At 34.6% G+C, this 20,439-nt stretch overlaps 1 protein-coding gene across 1 annotated transcript in view; it reads left to right on the top strand.

Moving 5' to 3' along the window:
• The window catches only part of SLC7A11 (solute carrier family 7 member 11), a 73,719-nt gene that overhangs the window by 23,467 nt on the left and 29,813 nt on the right, over positions 1–20,439 (top strand). Inside the window, exon 6 of the mRNA XM_017884052.1 lies at positions 4,787–4,831. Coding sequence (XP_017739541.1) covers positions 4,787–4,831 — 45 coding nt within the window. The remainder of the gene's footprint in view (positions 1–4,786; positions 4,832–20,439) is intronic.

Below are 20,439 nucleotides of genomic sequence, written 5' to 3'. Positions count from 1 at the left end.
TTACTTATAAGTATGTACCAGTAAGGACATAATAGTGCCGTAAGGTACTAGAGAATAATACTTTGCTTGTCAAAAGGCCTTTCAGCTAAAGCTCCAAGGGTATTTACAGATAGTGATTAATTGATTTTTTTTTCCAGCTTCTCATGAGAGAAGTAACTCAGATGTAGAAATAAGTATGACATTCCCAGAAGGTAATGGTAATCTAAAGGCAGAGAAGGAGAAACCAAGATAATGCAGTAAACTCTGCTAGACAGTCTACATTTAAAAGGACCTTACATGTTCCTTAAAATTTCCCCAACATCTGAAAATTTAAAAAATAAAGATGAGTAAAATCTTGATGCCACAGGTATATTTCCTTTGATGTATGTCCACCTGTGATACCTACCTTTCTAGTTAAGGCATTAAAACTTTGTATTTGTACCTTGTTTGTTCAGATACTTGAAAACCAGTAATCATGGATAAGAGTGGGACTTTTTCTTCAGTAAATTTTATTGACCTTGTAAGATTTAGTTTAGATGACGGTTGCAAGGAAATCTACAAGGTATTATTTAATTATCAAAATCATTATAGTAAGATTAAATTTCATTGTTTTGGGGTAAATTATGGCAATATTTATTTTTAAATTTTCTATAAATCTCATTGTTATACAGCTTTAGCTGTGAGAATGATGTAATATTAGGAAACTATACTAGCTCAAAAATTATATGAATGCATTTCCAACACAAATATAATTCCTTTTGTTTCTTTAGTTTTTAAGATCTTACCTTCTAGCCAATGCGTGGAACATAGATATATTTCAAAATGAATGGAGTGTTTACCCTATTAATCTCATTGAATTATGAAAATATAGTATTAGAGGATAATTAGGGAGTATGGGAACTTAAAATCTTAACATGGCCTTTGAGGCAAAATACGTTTGAAGATCGTTAGAAGATTATAGCTCTAAGGAGATCAGTGTAAAATATTTGTATATTCCCAGAGTATTTTTATAACCATTATATGTAAGCATTAGTTTAGAATCACTCAGTATTTTTGAAGTCTTTTTGCTTTTGTCTGAAGCTCAATGTGGTGCTAGACATCAAAAGAACTGAGCGTGATCACAGGGTTAAAGCAGAATCAACTGTTCTATGGCTATTCAGCGTGGATCAGAGCTCTGTGCCCTGGGGCTGAAGCCAAGCTACTGTGAGGGTCACTGGGAGACACCAGAGCAAAGCAGGGAGGTAGAGAAAGCTTTCAGCTACAGCCAAGTGTTGGGAGCCGGGCAAGATGCAATCACGAGTGTGGAATGTGAAGATGGTCACAAGGGAGATTTGATTAATTCTGTTGAATGAAATTTCTTTTGCCTGCGAGTACCATAGATCTGTTCCCATGCAATCTTAAAATATTCTTTTGCCCTCCTTACTTTTCTAATAGCCAGAGCTAAAAATTCAGGTCACTTGCTTTATGTAGAGCAAAATTTCTCCGCTTATGTAGGCTTTTGAGGGCCAATGAATTTCTCCATGGATGCAGACCCTTTTCATTTTGAATTATCGTATTAATATTTAACTTTATTGATGCTGACCCCAAAATGTTACTCTGATTACAAGGTAAAAGGGGTTTACGTGAACCTTTTTTAATACTTTTACCCATATAATCCTCATGTCTACTCCTTATATGAAAGACCAAGAAACCATTGATTTCTTTATTTCCTTGAGGGTTCAATCACAGTATTGGAAAATAAGTCCAGGATTTAAAATGGAATGTTATCTGATACAAGTGGCTTATGTAGAGGACAGATAAGTAACTGTGTTTCTATAACAGGTTGTTGTGCTACCTGAATGCTGCTTTGTGAAGACGTAGAAATAATCTGGTTGTTAATCTATGGTCATCAGTCTCAGAAAAAGGAAGCTATGTTTAGAAAAAATATAGTCTGTTGGTGTGGAGTTCTAGAGGAAAAGTTATTATCTGGATGTTAATGAAACAAAATGGAGCCTAAAATAATTCTAAAGAGAGGGGCATTTATTTACTTGCCAAATGTGATCCCTGCCTTTCTGACCTTTCCCTTGCTTTCAAGATGTAATTACAAGACTGGGTTGTAGAATTATCAGTGGGGAACTGTAAATGATTCTCCACTCCCTATGCTCCTGCTGTGACAAGTTTGACGCCCCCCTAAAAAAGGTGAGGGCATTGAAAATGAGTAAGTCAGAAGCAAAACAACTATTGTCATCAGAGCTTACCGCCCAGCCTGTTAGCTTGTAAGTAAAAGCAGCAAGACCATTGTTGTCCTGGAGACCTTGCTCTGCTAGCACGGAAAAAGATACCACCAAGCGCAGGGTGGGGATATGAATAGAGGAGGCTTTTGTCTCTGAGGAATGCAGAATCTTCTAGGATGATAAAGCTACTTCACAGAAACTTGAGTAGGGGAAAAGAAATCATTAACTCAGGTCGCACAGTTGGGTCAGAACAATGTTAATAACATTGCCAAGGTCTGCATTCAGAGAAATACATCTGCCAGTCCCCCTTGTGGCCCTGGGGAACTCAGTCCCATATCCTGATCCAAAGCTAAACATTGCTTGGTAGGGTTTTCTTTTTTTTCAATTGTATGATAGAAAATCGCTTTCAGTGTCTTTTTCTCTTCCTTTTAAATCCTATCCTCAATGGATTTAGTCTTTCTAAAGCACTTGCTAGGATTATTTTGTACTATTGTGTCAAATCTAATCTAAAGAAGAAGCTCCTTTTAAAAATAATTCACATAGTTGGGTATTGGAATGCTTTGCTAGCATTGCAGTACCTTTTATGCACAATCATGGAAAAGATGGAACAATAGATCTTATGAGCATTCTCTAGAGGCCTTGAAGTGTTGTAAACCAAAGAGAATATCATGGACTCATTCCTGGAGACTAGAACGTAAAGGTGGATTTCCCACAGGATGTGTGAATGTTTGGACTAAAACAAGAAGCTTTCTCCTTCCTACCCACCACCCTGCTCCAAGCCCTTTCCTTTTCTCTACTCCCTGGAGCTATGGCAAACATTTGAAATTTTGTTCTATTTTTCATAAATATTTTCTTTCTTGCTTTAACGTTGTTGGAAAAGACTACTTTCTAAAACAACTATTAGGAAGGAACTGGCTATTTTTGACCTGAGAAGCCTAGAAATATTTCTTGGTGTTGTGATTTTTCATTGGTGGTGGTGTTTGTTTTTTGGGGTGCCTGTGTTTTTTTTCTTTTCCCTTCCGCTACTTCCCATTGCCTCAGGCTTATAGCAAACACATCAAACCCCTCTTAGAGTGCATATTCCAGATCTAAGTACTGATTGTCACTTGCTTTCGTGGTGTAACTATAATCTCTATTTATAGAAACTTACTTTCTAGTCATTAAAAAAATCTTTGGCTGCTGACTTTTTAGATCACCGTTATTGCTACAGTTCTGTCAGCTCCTCAATTGTTTCTACTTAAAACAGTCCTTAAAATTGTAGACACTTTAACCTTGAACATCAACTGACTACTTGTGAATTTAGATGGTTTTATAAAGATGGAGCAAGACAGGTGTCATAGGCCTCTGTGTGAAGAGACCACCAAACAGGCTTTGTGTGAGCAATAAAGCTTTCAATCACCTGGGTACAGGCGGGCTGAGTCCTAAAAGTGAGTCAGCGAAGGGAGATAGGGGTGGGGCCATTTTATAGGATTTGGGTAGGTAAAGGAAAATTACAGTCAAAGGCGGGTTGTTCTCTGGCGGGCAGGAGCGGGAGTCACAAGGTGCTCAGTGGGGAGCTTTTGAGCCAGAATGAGCCAGGAAAAGGACTTTCACAAGGTAATGTCATCACTTAAGGCAAGGACCGGCCATTTTAACTTCTTTGGTGGTGGAATGTCATCAGTTAAGGCGGGGCAGGGCATTTGCACTTCTTTTGTGGTTCTTCAGTTACTTCAGGCCATCTGGGCATATGCGTGCAAGTCACAGAGGATGTGATGGCTTGCCTTGTGCTCAGAGGCCTGACTACAGGTTTCTTCATCTTTGTTTTAGCTGGAGAGATACTTAAAGTATGTTAAGAGCTGATGAACTAATATTCCAGCCACTTGATTTTAGATTTTAGAGAATTTGTACCTATGAATCTGTGCTCCTGCATACCTATATAAAAGGTTACTTTTAATAATAATAAGATAACAGAAGATTATATTGAATAAGTGATTTTTTTATTTCGCAAAAATTTTCTAAGCATATAAAACGAAAAGGTAGAAAAGTCTTTGCCTTCATATGTTTGGCTCTTTCTATAGTAATCCCTCTGTCACACTTGTACTGCAGAATACTAAACGGGTGCTCATTTTCCTGTGCCTAACCCCTCTGCCACACTTTTGTGCTCGTGTGCTATTCTCAGTCTGGAATGGCCTCACACCACCTAACTAGGGTAAGATAAAGCAATTCTTAAAGGTTTAAGTTGGGTGATGCCTCCTCTAGAAAACCTCCTTTGACCTACCAGGTTGGGCTAGACCTGCCCTCTGGCTCCCATGTGCTTGCTCCAGTATTGGATCTGCACTGTATCACACTATTCTGTGGGAGATTCTATGAACTATGAGCTCCTTGAGACTATGGGCTTACCACTTGCCTATTTCTGACACATGATAAAAACTCCACAAATATGGCTAAATAGAAAAATGTTTTATGGGAGTATTTAGTTGTTAGATATTTTCATCTTACTATAAGTATTGTTATAGTTTTCATAATTCTGTGTTCAATGTTAAATATTTAAAATTTGAGACTTTGGAAAATGGTAAAATCTATTAATAGTTTATAATTTATTTATCTATTTTTAGGTTTTACCTCAACTTTGTTACTGAAGAAGTGGAAAACCCTGAAAAGTAAGTAGCCAGATGTACCCTGAAATTTTTATGAAGGATAAAATTTAAGATTACATAGTTTGAAAAGCAGACTTGAAGAAGGAATTCAGTGTGGGCTAGTCAATCTTACCATCATCATCATCACTATAATTCTTAGATAAGATTTATTTGACTTTATCATAAATTATATACATAATTATATATTATAATTATATACAAATAGCTTAATTATATAGTCTACTTTCAATACTAAGTTGTCTTTTAACCTGAACATAGGAAAGAATAAAGTTATATTTTAAGTAGCCTATCCCATATCAATGCATACATGTAACTTAATATGGACTCTCAATTACCCACAGGATAGCTTGAACTCAAAAAGTTAATTATTTCTAACAATTCATGTAATCTTTTTTCATAACTATAGAATTAAAGTGAGTAGTGTAATTACTGGATGATTACTTACAAAAACCTAGAAATACCTGCAGAATGTTATAGGAACTTACAAATTTGGGGAACTGGATAAGTTTTACTCTTTCTTTCCAGGTAGCAATTTGATAAGTGGATGATTTGATGGTGATTTATGTCATATTTTCAAAATGAACTAACTTAGAGAAAAATGAATTATTCTTATAATTTGTTCATAAACATTGGATGTTCTACAGGGAAAAATAATTCATGGGCAAAAGAGGGAAAATTTAGGAACTATAGTATAGGATAAAATGTAGACTAAATTATAAAGTTATTTAATTCATTTTACTTTATTGAACATCTGCTATGTTCCAGTCACTGTGCTGGGAACAGCTTTCATGATGCATAAGACTTGTCTTGAAGTATTTTGTTGACTAGTCAATGAGTCAAATGTGTAAACAAATAAATGTAACAGTGTGATTGGTACCAAAATAGATTATTTATCTAATTTGGAATAAAGGAAAGAAGGAAATACTTAAGTGTATCTAGAGAGATGTTGTTTATAATAGTGTCTCAAATGATGAGTAGGTGTTCCTTATGTAAATATAAGTGAGAGAGAAGAGGGGTATGGGGCAGGCAGTGGGGAGAGAGAGAAAGAGAGAGACAGAGAGGAGAAACACACACAAACACAAACAAACACACACTGATTTCTAGGAAAAAGAACAAGTACAAAGGTGCATCGGTATGAAATAGCCTGGACATCAAAGAATATGCCTAAGGATTGACAATTCACACTAAGATAGACGAAGAAATTCTGGAACCTGCAGTCTTGGGAAATGGTAAATTGATTATATCTGGCCAAGTACCAGGAATGTCAGAGTTTAGAACACACAAGCCAGCAACTGGTATCTGATTCAACTGCTATGCAAATCAATATGTAATTTAAACATGTGAAAGTCTATTTTATTAAGAAATATGACCAATTTATGCTAGTATTGTCATATTTATAACTGGAATTGTAGGTCGAGAACACATATTTCCCAAGAGCTAGTTCTTTCTAAGCATTACTTGGAAATGGCAAACTACCTTATGACTGTAAACCCATTGATTACAGAGATAAATAGGTTGGCCTGTCTTTTTAGTTTTTGAGAATAGCTTGTACATAAGCAGCAGCGTAGAGAAAAGACAGTTCTTACTGGATATAATATAAAATATTTATTGAATTTCTTTTATGGGAAATAAATTATTATGGTTTGTAACTAAGTCTGTTAAGTCTAAAGACATTTTAAAGACATCAATTACTAGAATTTAACATGAGAATTTTTTTATAAGCAAATGGCAAATTGTAGGGTTGCAGACAAGACCTATAACATAACATTTATTATATGATACATCAGTGGTGTAGATATAATTCATATTATCTTTAATATTATTTAACAGTTTAAGTATGATTTTTGTTTGACACATGTACAGTAATACTATTGTGAATATTAAGCATATCTTTAAGCTACTTACGCCATTATTACCTCAACCCAAATTTCTGATGTATTCCACTAGACTAGTGTTCCAATTAAGGATTGTCTCCTTCTCTTCTTTAAATGAAGGGCCTTAGTTGCACACCACTGATAAGGTCCATGATTTAGTGCACACAGATACTAAGGAACAGTGATGGCGATGTATTGATTCAGTGCTTTTTTCTTTCTTTTTTTTTTTTTCTGTTGCAAAGAAATTCTCTTATCTCAAAAATGGAAATAATAATAGCACATACTTCACTGGGTTGTGTTGCTGATTAATATGCATAAAGTGCTTAGATTAGTAATTGTCATTTTTTAATTTCTATATAATTGGTTGTCATTACTACTATTATTGTTATATACTTTATTAGAGCAAGGTAAATGTTATTCACATAGTGTTTTCTAGAATAGTGTTTTCTAGAATTCAATATTCCAAGCAATTATTTTTCTTCAGAGCTTTTGAAAGAAATGTGAAAAATTACACCATTTTGAAGCTTGCTCCAAACTTTTAGTGTCAAACCTCATATGCATTTTTTATCTCTATTATGCATTCTTGATCCATAAAATATCTTTATGGGATATCTGTGTTATCTTGATGCATGCATACGATGTGTAATGATCACATCAGGATAATTGGAATACTCATCAACTCAAACATGTATCTTGTTTTGTATTGAGAATATTCCAAATTTTCTCTTTTAGCTAATTTAAAATATACTATGTTTTTGATAACTATGGTCACTTTACTATGCCACTGAACACTAGAACATATTTTATCTAACTGTATTTTTGTTTTCAATAACCAACTTATCTTCATTACTTTCTCCTTATACTTTCTAACGTAGGTAACCATCATTTTACTCTCTACCTCCATAGGGTCAACTTTCTTTAGCTCACACATGAGTGAAAACATACAATATTTGTCTTTCTGTGCATGGCTTACTTCATTTAATATAATGTCCTCCAGGTTAATATATGTGGCTTCAAATAACTGATGATTTCATTCTTTTATTGGATGAATAGTATTCTAGTGTGTATATATATGTGTATATATGGTATATATAATATATAAATGTGGTGTATGTATATACCATATATTACATATAAATGTGGTATATATACCATATATACACCATATATATGTGTGGTATATATACAATATATAGCATATGTATAGTATATATAGTATTATATATGGTATATATAGTATATGTATAGTGTATATAGTATATATGGCATATATAGAGTGTATATACCACATTTTTGTATATATATACTATTATATATGTATATATACCACATTTATATATATGGTATATATACTATTATGTATACTATTATATACACACATATATAAGTGTGGTATTTATATATAGTATATATATTTATATATATTTATATTTATGTATTTATATTGCAGCACTATTTTGAATAGTGCTGCAATAAACATGAGAGTGCAGATATCTCTTCAGTATACTGATTTCCCTTCTTCTGGATATATACCCAGTAGTGGGATTGCTGGATCATATGGAAGTTCTATTTTTAGTGGTTTGAGAGCCTCCATATTGTTCTCTATATTGTCTGTACTAATTTACATTCCCACCAACAGTGAATTTTAGATTCAGCATGCATCAAGATAACACAGATATCCCATAATTTAGCTACATGTGTAGCCCCTGAATTTAAAATAAAAGGTTTTTTTTTATTTGTTACATGGATATATTGCATGATGCTGAGGTTTGGGGTATGAATTATCCTGTTATTATTGAGTAGGGGGCATAGTACCCAGTAGGTAGTTTTTCAGCTTTTGCCCCCGTCTTGCCCTCCCTACTCTAATAGTCCCCAGTATTTATTGTTCCTGTCTATGTGTTCATGAGTATCCAATGTTTAGCTCCCAATTATGAGTGAGAACATGCAGTATTTGGTTTTCTGTTTCTCTGTTAATTTGCATAAGACAATGGCCACCAGCTGCATCCATGTTGCTGTAAAGGGCATGATATCATTCTTTTTTATGGCTGCATAGTACATGTATATGTACCACATTTTCTTTATCCAACCCACTTTTGATGGGCACTTGAGTTGATTCCATGTCTTTGCTATTGTGAATAGTACTGCAATAAACTTATGAGCGCATGCGTCTTTTCCATAGAATTACTCATTTTCCTTTGGATATATACCCAATAATGGAATCGCTGGGTCAAATAGTAGTTCTAAGTTCTTTGAAAAATCACCCAACTTCTTTCCACAGAGGCTGAACTCATTTACATTCCCACCAACAGTGTATAAGCATTCCCTTTTCTCCACAGCCTTGCCAGCATCTGTTATTTTTTGACTTTCTAATAATAGCCCTTCTGACTGATGTGAGATGCTATCTCATTGTGGTTTTGATTTGCATTTTTCTGATGATTAGTGATGTTGAACATTTTTTCATACGTTTGTTGGCCACTTGTATGTCTTCCTTTGAGAAGTGTCTCTTCATGTCCTTCATCCACTTTTTAATAGGATTACTTGGTTTTTGCTTGTTGAATTGTTTAAGTTCTTTATAGATTTTGGATATTAAACTTTTGTCAGATGCATAGTTTGTGAGTAATTTATTTAATTCTGTAGGTTGTCTGTTTACTCTGTTGATAGTTTCTTTTCCTGTGCAGAAGCTCTTTAGTTTAATTAGGTCCCATTTGTCATTTTTTGTTTTTGTTGCAATTGCTTCTGAGAACTTAGTCATAAATTCTTTCCCAAGGCCAATGTCCACAATCGTACTTCCTAGGTTTTCTTCTTGGGTTTTTAGAGTTTGAGGTCTTACATTGAAATATTTAATTCATCTCGAGTTAAGTTTTGTATATGATAAAAGATAGGGGTCCAGTTTCATCCTTCTGCATAAGGCTGGCTGGCTATCCAAGTATACCATTTATTGAATAGGGAGTCCTTTCACTGTTGCTTATTGTTGTTGACTTTGTTGAAGATCAGATGGTTGTAGGTGTGTGACTTTATTTCTGAGTTCTTTAACCTGTTCCATTAGTCTGTTTGTCTGTTTTTGTACCTGTATCATTCTGTTTGGGTTACTGTAACCCTATAGTATGGTTTGAAGTCAAGTCATGTGATGCCTCTGACTTTGTTCTTTTTATTTGGGGTTGCTTTGCCTATTTAGGCTCTTTTTTGGTTTCATATGACTTTTAGAATACTTTTATCTAACTATGTGAACAATGATGTTGGTAGTTTGATAGGAATAGCATTGAACCTGTGTATTGCTTTGGGCAGTACTGCCATTTTAATGAGATTGAGTCTTTTAATACACGAGCATGAAATATTTTTTCATTTGTTTGTGTCATCTACATTTTATTTCAACAATGTTTTATAGTTCTCCTTGCAGAGATCTTTCACCTCCTTGGTTAGATGTAGTTCTAGGTATTTTTTGTTGTTGCTTGTATGGCTGTTGTAAATGGGATTGCATTCTTGATTTGGCCCTCAGCTTGAATGTTATCAGCGTATAGTTATGCTACTGATTTTCATACATTGATTTTTGTATCTTGAAACTTTACTGAAGTTTTTTTAAACACCGAGAATGCTTCCAGAAATATTTATGGGTGAATATCAAGCGCAGATGGTAAAATTATTGGACCTAGCCCAGATGTGTAATTTGCATTATTTTTTAGGTAGATACAGCTCCAAAATACCTTTAGTTACAAGGGATAATAATTATGATTCCATCTCCTTTGTGATGTGCCAAGATAAATGTGTTTCCCAATCAGTCATGGATGCATGTGTCCAGGTGTGCTGCAACATGCAACTTTCTGGCAGCTGGTGAAATGAATCATCCACTGAAGATACAACACCTTTTATGGTCTTCCTCCACCTAGACAATAAAATCTTCCTAAATTTGTGACCTAATAGAAAGATGATGATTAATTTAGATTAGTGAAAATACCAATGTGTATTAAAATATATCGAATGCAGAGTAAGTTTCCATGATCTCAGTTGACTACACTTTAGGTGTAATTTCATTTTGAGAAATCTTTCAAATTATCAACCATTACTCCATGAAATAACTTCTGAGCTGCTATTATAAGTAGGTGGTATAGGACAGTTCCTTAAGTGTTGTATCGAATGAGAAACAAAGGTGGGCGAAATTCCTGTTTGTGTGATTACATTTATAACGTTAAGAAATTTTCCCATGATCTTTCTTACAATGTTTTCTTCTCCAAGAATAGCTTTGAATTCATGGAAGTAGCAATATTTCAAATACAATTGCTCTTGAACTTTTATAATAACATAAGAATATTGCCTTTACCGATTATCTATAACATGATGGCTGATTCCACAAATTAATATATTAGAGTAAGGATTGTATTTTGAGGGACATGAATGTCCAAAGTTTGGACCATGAAGATGATAGAATCCCAAGGAATAACTGAATTTTAAAAGGCTTCCCCACCACCCAAAATGGCATGTATAGTAATAATGATTGCTACTGTGTACATTTGTTTTAAAAAAATCACAGTGCTTGTGCAAGTGTAATGAATTTTGCCTTATGACGTGACTTTTGTGGTGACTATGCAATCTGTCATTGTTCAAAAAGTTACACAGTGCACAGAACATGTCATTGAGATGTACAATGTTGGTAATCCTGCTCTTAGATTGATAAATCATGTCTTGTGTTGATGAAAGGCAAGAAATGAATTGCTTTTCTTTGACCTTGGGGGTCTGAGATTAGCCAGTTTGTCCATTAGCCTTGTTCCAGTGTTCTTCTCACTTCATTTATTCCTTCTGTTTTGAAGAGTTGGAAATAGTAGACTTAGAGGAAATCAGTAAACCTTGATATCATTAGTCATTTTTGAAAAACAGGCTATCAACACACTCTGAATAATCAACTTTAATAGAAGGTTTAAATAATCAGAGTGTCATGTTTAATTAATACTTTGCCTACTTCCAATTTATATTAATTGATGCCTCAAAGTCAGCACACCTTGTACCAATGATAACTTTGAAGAAGTGAAACTTGGTTTGGGAAAAATGCCCAAAGACCTTTAAGGCAGTGTGATCAACCAGATTGGTCTACAAATGATCCACAATCATGTTATTTGCATTCAGTTCAGATGTTACAGTCTTAAATTCTTAGTGTGTCTGTATTAATTGCTTATTGATCGTGTAATTCTTTACGATACTCTTTTATAAGGCCTATTGCTTGTAGGACAGTTATATAACTGTTACCTGAGTAAAAAACATGAGAAAACAAAATAGGCAAAATATCTTGCCCAAATGTGTTGTAGCAGAGTTACATGACTAAAGACTAAAGGTTAATTGAAGTCTTTTATCTTGTATTTTGACAACTTAACAATGCAACTTGCTTTCTTTCTCTTTTTGTTTTTTGAGACAGAGTCTCACTTACTCTGCTGTCCAGGCTGGAGTGCAGTGGTGTGATCTTGGCTCACTGCAGCCTCCACCTCCCAGGTTCAAGCGATTCTCGTGCCTCAGCCTCCCAAGTAGTGGGAATTACAGGCATGCGCCACTATACCCAGCTAATTTTTGTGTTTTTAGTAGAAATGGGGTTTCACCATGTTGACCAGGCTGTTCTTGAACTTCTGACCTCAAGTGATCCACCTGCCTCAGCCTCCCAAAGTGCTGAGATTACAGGCATGAGCCACCACACCCAGTCAAGAATGCATCTTTACATGCATTATAGTTTTCTAACTTAATAGTTGCTAGAAAATAACATATAATATCTTAACTATATATGTGCAGATTACAGCAATATTGTACTTTGTAATCTTTTTATTACAAGTCAATGTTATCTACATTTTAGACAACATTTAATATTATTTTAAAGAATATTTCCAAAGTTTCTGTTATAAATACTCAAGTTATATGTTTTAAGATATGTATTAATTTATTTACAAGTTTATAAAGATCTTCCCTGGGGCAAAATGAGGCATCTCTGTACTAATGACAATATGACATCCTTAGAATTATCTTAAAATGAGACACTGCTTTTCTTCAATTGTTGAAATAATTGATACCTAAATTAGAATCCTTCTGGTGTTTTTTTTTTTGCTTTTCTTTAGAAAATATACATAAAGCTTGGTGAATCCATTTTTAAATATGTTTCACAGTAGAAATAGAATTGTGCTAGTTGAGCCACTGAGGCAGACAAAAGATCGGTATTTGGCCAGATGTCACAGAGAAGAGATGATTCTATGTTCAAAGAACAAGGTCACCAAATTGCTCTCTCTTGCTTTTGTTCACTCGAAAAATTTCTCACATTAATAGAACATGTGGTTGATGTACCTTGGGATCAAAATTCCTGCATTTCTCTGCATCACATATGCATAAAAAATACATTTTGCCCAAAGACAGTTTGTTCATATAAGGCTGAAGTGTCAAATAAGTGGTGCAGAAATTATAGGATTATATTAAAATATTTTATCATGGGGTAATCAAAGAAGACAGATATTAATCCTTCAAGTTCTTTGTGGAAGCCATTTAGCTTTTCTTTCTTTCTTTTTTTAGTTATAAGGATTCTTTTTTTAATTCCACTATGAGGCAAAATTTGAAGGGCAATGCTTTACTTTCTTTCATAGTAGTTGTTTCAAAGTTCTGATTTTAATCTCATTGAATTTTATATTTTGAGGCTAGAACAATAAACTCTTGTTTTAGGAGCAACAACGATGGCTGGTTTAGTTTTATGCTATGTTTCTGTTCTCTTTAATTAGCTGAGAGAGAGAGAGAGGGAGGGAGGGAGAGAGAGAGAGAGAAAGAGAGAGCGAAAGAGAGAGAGAGAATACAAGTGGCATGATAAGTAGAGTCATAGAATCACAGAATTTCAAAATTTGAGGGGACCTTGAAGTCCATCTAATCCTTTTTAACCAGATGCAGAGATCTTCTCTATAATACCTTTACACAACAATAATTCATGTATGATAAATTGAGAAAGTATTAATATAACTTCCTTGAACTGGGCTATCAGCCTTTTTTACTTCCTTATGCTGGGTAGCAACCTGCTAATTGCTATGACTATTTCAAGCCTAGATAAATTTTTGTTAGCTGTCATAAACGATGGGTCAAATATTTTGACTGCAATAGATACAACCAAAATGAGAGTTAAATAAAATATGCCAGAGATTCCAGAGTTAGAATCTTGTTATCTGAAAAGAAATACCTTCCATAATCAGAAGCAGTAAGTCAGCTATTAGATTGTCTCCAGCTGTTGAGTCCACATGTATATAGACCCCCTCATCCATATTCTTATTTATGCATATAAGCTGCCCTTGTTCTTTTCTTTATGTCTGGATTTGAAAGTTAGGTGTTTGTGCCCAAAATGAGGTTCACAAGTAAAGCTTACATTCTGTGTCATACTTGGTGAAAAACTTCTTGGACAACTAAAATCTAGTCCAAGGCCTGCTGCCATCTGGGCATTGATGCAGATGCAATGTTGTTTAAGATTCTCACTGAAATAGGATAATGTCACATGTAGTTCACTAAGGGTAGAGACAAAATGCATTCAGGTTATTATATTTACACACACCATGCACTGAAATTATTTTGGTAACTTTATTCTAGTCACATTCCAACACTGACTTAGATTATTGATCTGCTCAGGAAAATGAGCAACTTTTGAATTTGGATAGGCACAAGCTAAAACTGTATTACCAATGTAAACATCTAAAATGAACCAAGTGAAGTTGAGACTTTCCAGTGAAAAAAATATTTTCTTCTATGAACTATAAAAACATCTACTTGCTGAGTCTTTGAAAATAGCACTGGTTCAGGAAATCAAAATTCTAATCCTGTCTCTTTTTAACTAGCTGTTTGACCTTGGACAGACCTCTAAATTGCTTCTGAATCTTTGTTTACCAGTTTTAAATGGAAGATGATAATCCCTATATTATAGTTCTCATGGGGTTGTGAGGATAAAATATGTGAAATTCAAAAATGTTAATGAGCTCTACAAGTAATATACAAACACCATCTGCAACCAAAACCTATATTCTTCAAAGATTAGAATATTTTATAATCTTTGAAAAAATTAGAGGATTAGCATAATTGTTTTATGAACGGGGAGTGCCTTTTCACATACATGACCTATTAATCAGCTTGAAAAGTTGTTCTGCATCATCAGCAAAGTGCCCAATTATTAGTAGTTAAAAGGTTCAGAAGATGATGAGAATCGCTATTTATTTTATAGTCTACTAACCTCCCTCAGGTGACAATATGCTCACACATTGTAATCAGAATGACTTCCTGGCAGATTTTTTTTTTTCCTTCTTAACCAAATATTTGTATGCTCACACTCCTATTGTCATTGTCACTGTTGGCTGGTTGTGCTGATATAATGGATGGACTGTTTGTGTTTCTACTGAAGTCACCTATTTTTAGGTTTACTATCTTACCAAGAAGCTCCTTTATGAAATCTGACAAACAAGATCTTGATCTGAGTGGCTGACATCATGTATTTTAATATTTATTTTACTTTTCTAGAAAAGGAGCTATTCTGTTGATACAAAACAGAAGAATACAAATACAAGGTCACTCCCAGATAATTTTATGAATTTTGTTTAATTTAAAATATAAGCCATTCATTAAAAACACAAACAGCATCTGCTTTCTAACAAGTAGATTGATTGCAGCATAAAAGTAGCACCTCAGATTACTTTTAATAACATACTGTGTATTATCTTCATTCTGCGGTGGAGAAAGCTGAAGTTCAGAGTAGTGAAGTAACTTCTTATATCCATATAGTTAGCCAATGAGAAGACCAGAATTGCAATCCACGTTTGCCTGGTTCTAGATCTCATACTCTTTCTAACATGACAGCTGGTCTTTGGGAAATAAAAAAAAGCTGATCCATGAGGGTACAAGGTGGCTAAATGGCTAAGGAAGTAATTTTGCTATGGAAGAGAAAGTTGGAAGAAGAATAGAACCTAGAAGAGTAGAACAGAGAAGTGAAGATGGCTCAGGCAGCGGGTGAGCATACATACAGCCATAGAAGAATTCTTGGTTTTAGGGAATAGCATGTAGACGGTTTTGACTAAAGGAAAGGATTGTGAAGAGGAGTCAAAATCAAGATAGTGATAGGATGTTGATAAGGGGATACAGCAACTCTTAGCCTCTACTATCAGAATTTTGGATCTTATTCAGTAGCCAATGGTGGGCCAGCAACTCTTAGCCTCTACTATCAGAATTTTGGATCTTATTCAGTAGCCAATGGTGGGATGGAGGGTGGGAAAACTGTTGCAAGTTTTGAATGTATGGGAGGCAGTGCTTGGAGACAATTAACTTTATGACAATTTTAATGGATTTTCATTTTGTGACACATATGCAGTTTTTAAAAAGTTATAGTCTATGAAGATATGTTTTAGTTTTATTTGCATGTTTATTTTTAATAAAAGCAAGTAACTCTGTTAATTGCCTCATACACCTGCATCATTGCTAAAGTCAAACGATATGATAAATCATATGGCAGAAATTATGGCAAACAGCATCATAATCTCCACACTGTCCAAGCCCAAAGATATGGATTAGACTGCTTAGAGAAGAAGGATGCATCAGCATAGTGTTTACATACTATGCAAAAATATAGAGCTATCTTACTATCATTTATTTTCCCTGACAATGGAAGAACAAATGGGATTTAATTAAATGAGAACATAGTTCATTTTAAAATTAAATTTGTATTTCAAAAGCATTGAAATGAGAATTTGGTTAAGCATTGGAATTCTCAAAATAGAGATAAAAAGGATTATTGTTTAGCCACAATTTAAAGGATATGCAGTTTGAAAAAATGACAGACTATTGCCTAAATGTGTTTCTAGTTCTCAAATATTATAGTTATCTTTCTAGATTGCTGAATATATGGGAACCAATGTAGGGAAGCACACCTTACACTACAGGCCTATTTTCTTGGGGTGGGGAGGGAAGAAGGTGTCATGTACTTGTAAGGCAAAGGAAATCCTTAGTTAGATTTTCCTTATTCTTGTAAGTATGGTAAGGTCAAATAGAAATCTTAGGTCAGAGTTTCTAAATATTTCAAATAAGATGTATTAACGATTTGATTTTACTCATTTCGTATTCTAAGTGAAGGGAGATATAAGGAAGAGAGTAAAATAGCAATGCCAGTGCACGATATGAGTCAGCCTGGGGACAACGGGCACTTCCAGGCACAGTGAGCATCACACTGGTCTTGTGAAGGTAGCTCTGGACTTGGAGTCAGGTGGCCCCAGTTTTAGCTCTTGTTTTGTAAATATTTGATTTTATGTCCTTAGCTACATCTTTTGTCCTCTCTGAGCCTCTGGGTTATCAGCTGCAAAAAAGAAATGGTAGAGTAGCAAATTCTGAGTCTCCCTTCAACTCTAGCATGTTCTATGATTCTTGTCAACGACACAAGAGTACCTAGTTTGACAAGGAGAGTACGTCACTATGGGAGCATGGCCGAAGGGTGGAAATGTAAACAGAATATCTGTCTTAGGGACACTTAAGAAAAAGTGTCAAGAACATGAATCAAGAGAAAGGGATGCTATGGGCGTTTTCCAGATCCCATGATGGTTAGGAGATTAGGCAGGACCAAAGTTTCCTCAGTTGTCTCAGAAAATGTTAAGAAGTTTGAATGGGTAAATGGAGGAAATAGGTCCAAATTGGCACCCCTTCAAAGTGGAAACTTAGTTATTAGATCTGAAGATCTAGGATCATATCCAACCTGTAGAATTGAATTCTACTTAAGGGATCACCTTAAGTAGAGTGTCTTGTGACATATGGAGTGTACCAGGAAAAATACAGATTTTAAAAATGCTTGTTAAGAGTACCATTAATGTGGCATTATGACGAATCCCTAATCCTATTTACTACTTTTACTATATATGCCCACAGAAGATATAAAATGATCTGTAGCCTCTGTGGTCCAGAAGGTTTATATTAGTCTTTTATTACGTGATTCATTATTATTCTCAATAGCGTAGACATATGGGATTGCCCATAAGTATCTATAGATGCAATTATATGAGAGGAATCTTTTCTGATGGGTCTGCTACATTTCAGTATTAGACATTCCCCATAATTTAGTTAGGATTGCATTTCTATATTTCTAATATGCTGCATACATAAAGAAAGAGAGGGAGCAATCCTTGTCATGACTTTCAAAAGTCTGCATTCATTCATTCATTCCTTTTCCCAACTAAGTGGGTATTCTAATGCTTACCTTAAGAGCTTTGTGAGGATTAGATATAATTTGTGGCTGTGTCTGACAATGCTTTGCTCATAGTAGATACTTATTTAATGGTAGATGGTTTGCTTTTTACTGATATTGAACATCATGTCATTAGTTCATTTCTCACCTATAGGGACTATCAGATCAGGATTTGTGGACATAGGGAAGCTGTTTCTTTTCTTCTGTACTGCTTGAGTGTTGGCTTTGACAAAACCCATGCTCACAAGGGAAAAGACACCCTTACTTGAAACACCCGGCCATGGGAAACGACAGTTATCTCAGTCTCAGAGTTAGAGCATTTCTAATATCCAATGCTGGAGGTTGTTTTTCAAGAACATATAATATTTTATAATTGGCTTTCTAAGGAGACAGGCTCATTTTTTTAAAATCACATGGTTTTCCTTGCTATTTAGTGCTGTACCATATTATCTTTCTTTCCCTTTCTTATATGCTCTGTCTTAAAATTACAGAAGTGGAAAAATACATCTTTCTGTCACAAAAGTTTAAACAATAACCCATACTGATACATATTATTGAGAATGCAGTGATCAAATACAAAGGTCACTGTTTTATATATCAAGCTGTACAATACTGTATGAAAAATAGTTTATGATATCAAGTTCATGGCATAGCACTAAAATATGCCATAATATGTAAAAACTAGAGCTTATAATACATAGCCATATAGCACAAAATGAGATATTAAAGAATAGAATGTCTGATTTTATGAGCAAAGTCACTTCTAGGTCCTGGGAGACTGCTCCTCACACAATGCTTTTCTTGGTATCCCAAGTCCCACCTCTTCCAAAGAATCTCTTCTATTGGCTTTTCACAATGCTATTCCTTCTTCCTCCCTGATATTCTATGGTTATGGCCGTTCTCTAAGAGACAGATAGCAAAAGATTTATTATAGTAATGTCTCTAAATTTCAGAATGGTTTCAATTATCATATTACCTGTGTGTACAAATAGTTCTCTACTTGGTTACCTTCTTCTATTCACACATTGACTTGACTTAGTGTATTGGACTCATTGTCATAATTAAAACCACAATTAATTTGACCTTGAGAAAATAAATTATCAAAGCCTGTGATGTTAGAAGGGGAGGAGCCATTAAAATTCACAACCCTTTTATTGTGAAGCTAATGAAATAGAAGCCACAGAGATGGATTAATTTGTCTATATTTATAAGTTAAAATCTTGATCCTTTTCTAGTGCTCTTTCCAAATGCTTAGTGTTGTTGAATAGAAATCTAAGAAAGATGGCTATGGCAAGATTTTAGCCTTGAAGTTAGCTGGGGGAAATGTAATCATTAGACGTGACCTCTATGTCATTTGAGAATAGAACAAAACTGCTTTTAAAAATGTGTAAGAGCATTAAAATTTGCCTGCGTTCGACTTTCTAAAGCTGTTAGTCAAATAGATAATGAAAGAGGGTGCTAGGCTAGTTGAAGTAAGTAATACATTTCAGGTCGTTTACTGAAGGTCATTTGGTTAGAAGACTAAAATAGAAAGTTTACGATTAGGAAATGCTGAAATGTTAGAATATTATAAGGAAATAGCTGCTTTTTATTGTCTTTAACATCTTTACAGATACACTGTCTCTTAAAATAGGTTAAATATCATTTGTGAAGGCAATATTTAATTTTTCTGTTATTGATATTGTCAAACAAAGTCTCACTTTCTATATTCTGGCCTGAGGCAAGTAAAAGAGAAATTTGAATAGAAAACAAGATTAACTTTGTTTTCAGCCAGAAAATGACAAAAAGAAATGAGTGAGATAGCAAGTGGAAGTCATGATTTTAAGATACTATTCTCTAGCTGCTCTGGGTCTTATGGAAAAAGGTTAAATGTGTTTTAAATATATGTAAGTGTTTAGCTATTTAATCCTCATAGTGCAGTGTCCTCTTGCCAAGGAGAAGTGATCAAGTGGCAAATGTTGGGGGAAAGCCACTAGAAATTGAACTCAGTGATGTCTTTCTCTGAGCTACGGAATTGTTTGTCTTTATGCCAAGTCACAACGTGGACTCTGAACTGCAGCAAGGCAGAAAGCTTCAGTTTGAATACATAGGTGCTTTTCAAACCATTGGGCTTTTGATGCAAGCCTGTGGCTAGGCAGAGCAGGTATTTCCTGTTCTCTAAAAGATAGTGCTAGTTCTGTTCTATTGTTGCCATTTCTATAGCGATACCTGGGTGGAAGTCCCTCCCTGCTTAACCCTGCCTCCTCCACTCCCTGCCTCTGATCTATGAGCTCTTAGAAACACAGGATATCCTGATTATCCTGTTTCAGTATTTCTCATAATGGACACATATTTGTTTATTCTATTTTTAAATGACGGGGACACAAATCTCTACCCAGTAGTTGTGGTCGGTGATCCATTTAGTTAAATGAAGAAAGGAAAATTTATATGTATTCTGTACCATATCGGAAATCAAAGTAAAACTTTATGATTGTGGTATTTTCAGTAACAATATATAGCATTTCCTCCTTTCTTTTAATAATAATAGACATATTTAA

This window comes from Rhinopithecus bieti, unplaced genomic scaffold, assembly GCF_001698545.2.
Source record: "Rhinopithecus bieti isolate Rb0 unplaced genomic scaffold, ASM169854v2 scaffold_13709, whole genome shotgun sequence".
Taxonomy (NCBI): domain Eukaryota; kingdom Metazoa; phylum Chordata; class Mammalia; order Primates; family Cercopithecidae; genus Rhinopithecus; species Rhinopithecus bieti.
The sequence above is the reverse complement of the archived record's forward strand: the minus strand, read 5'-3'. Positions and strand labels throughout refer to the sequence as shown.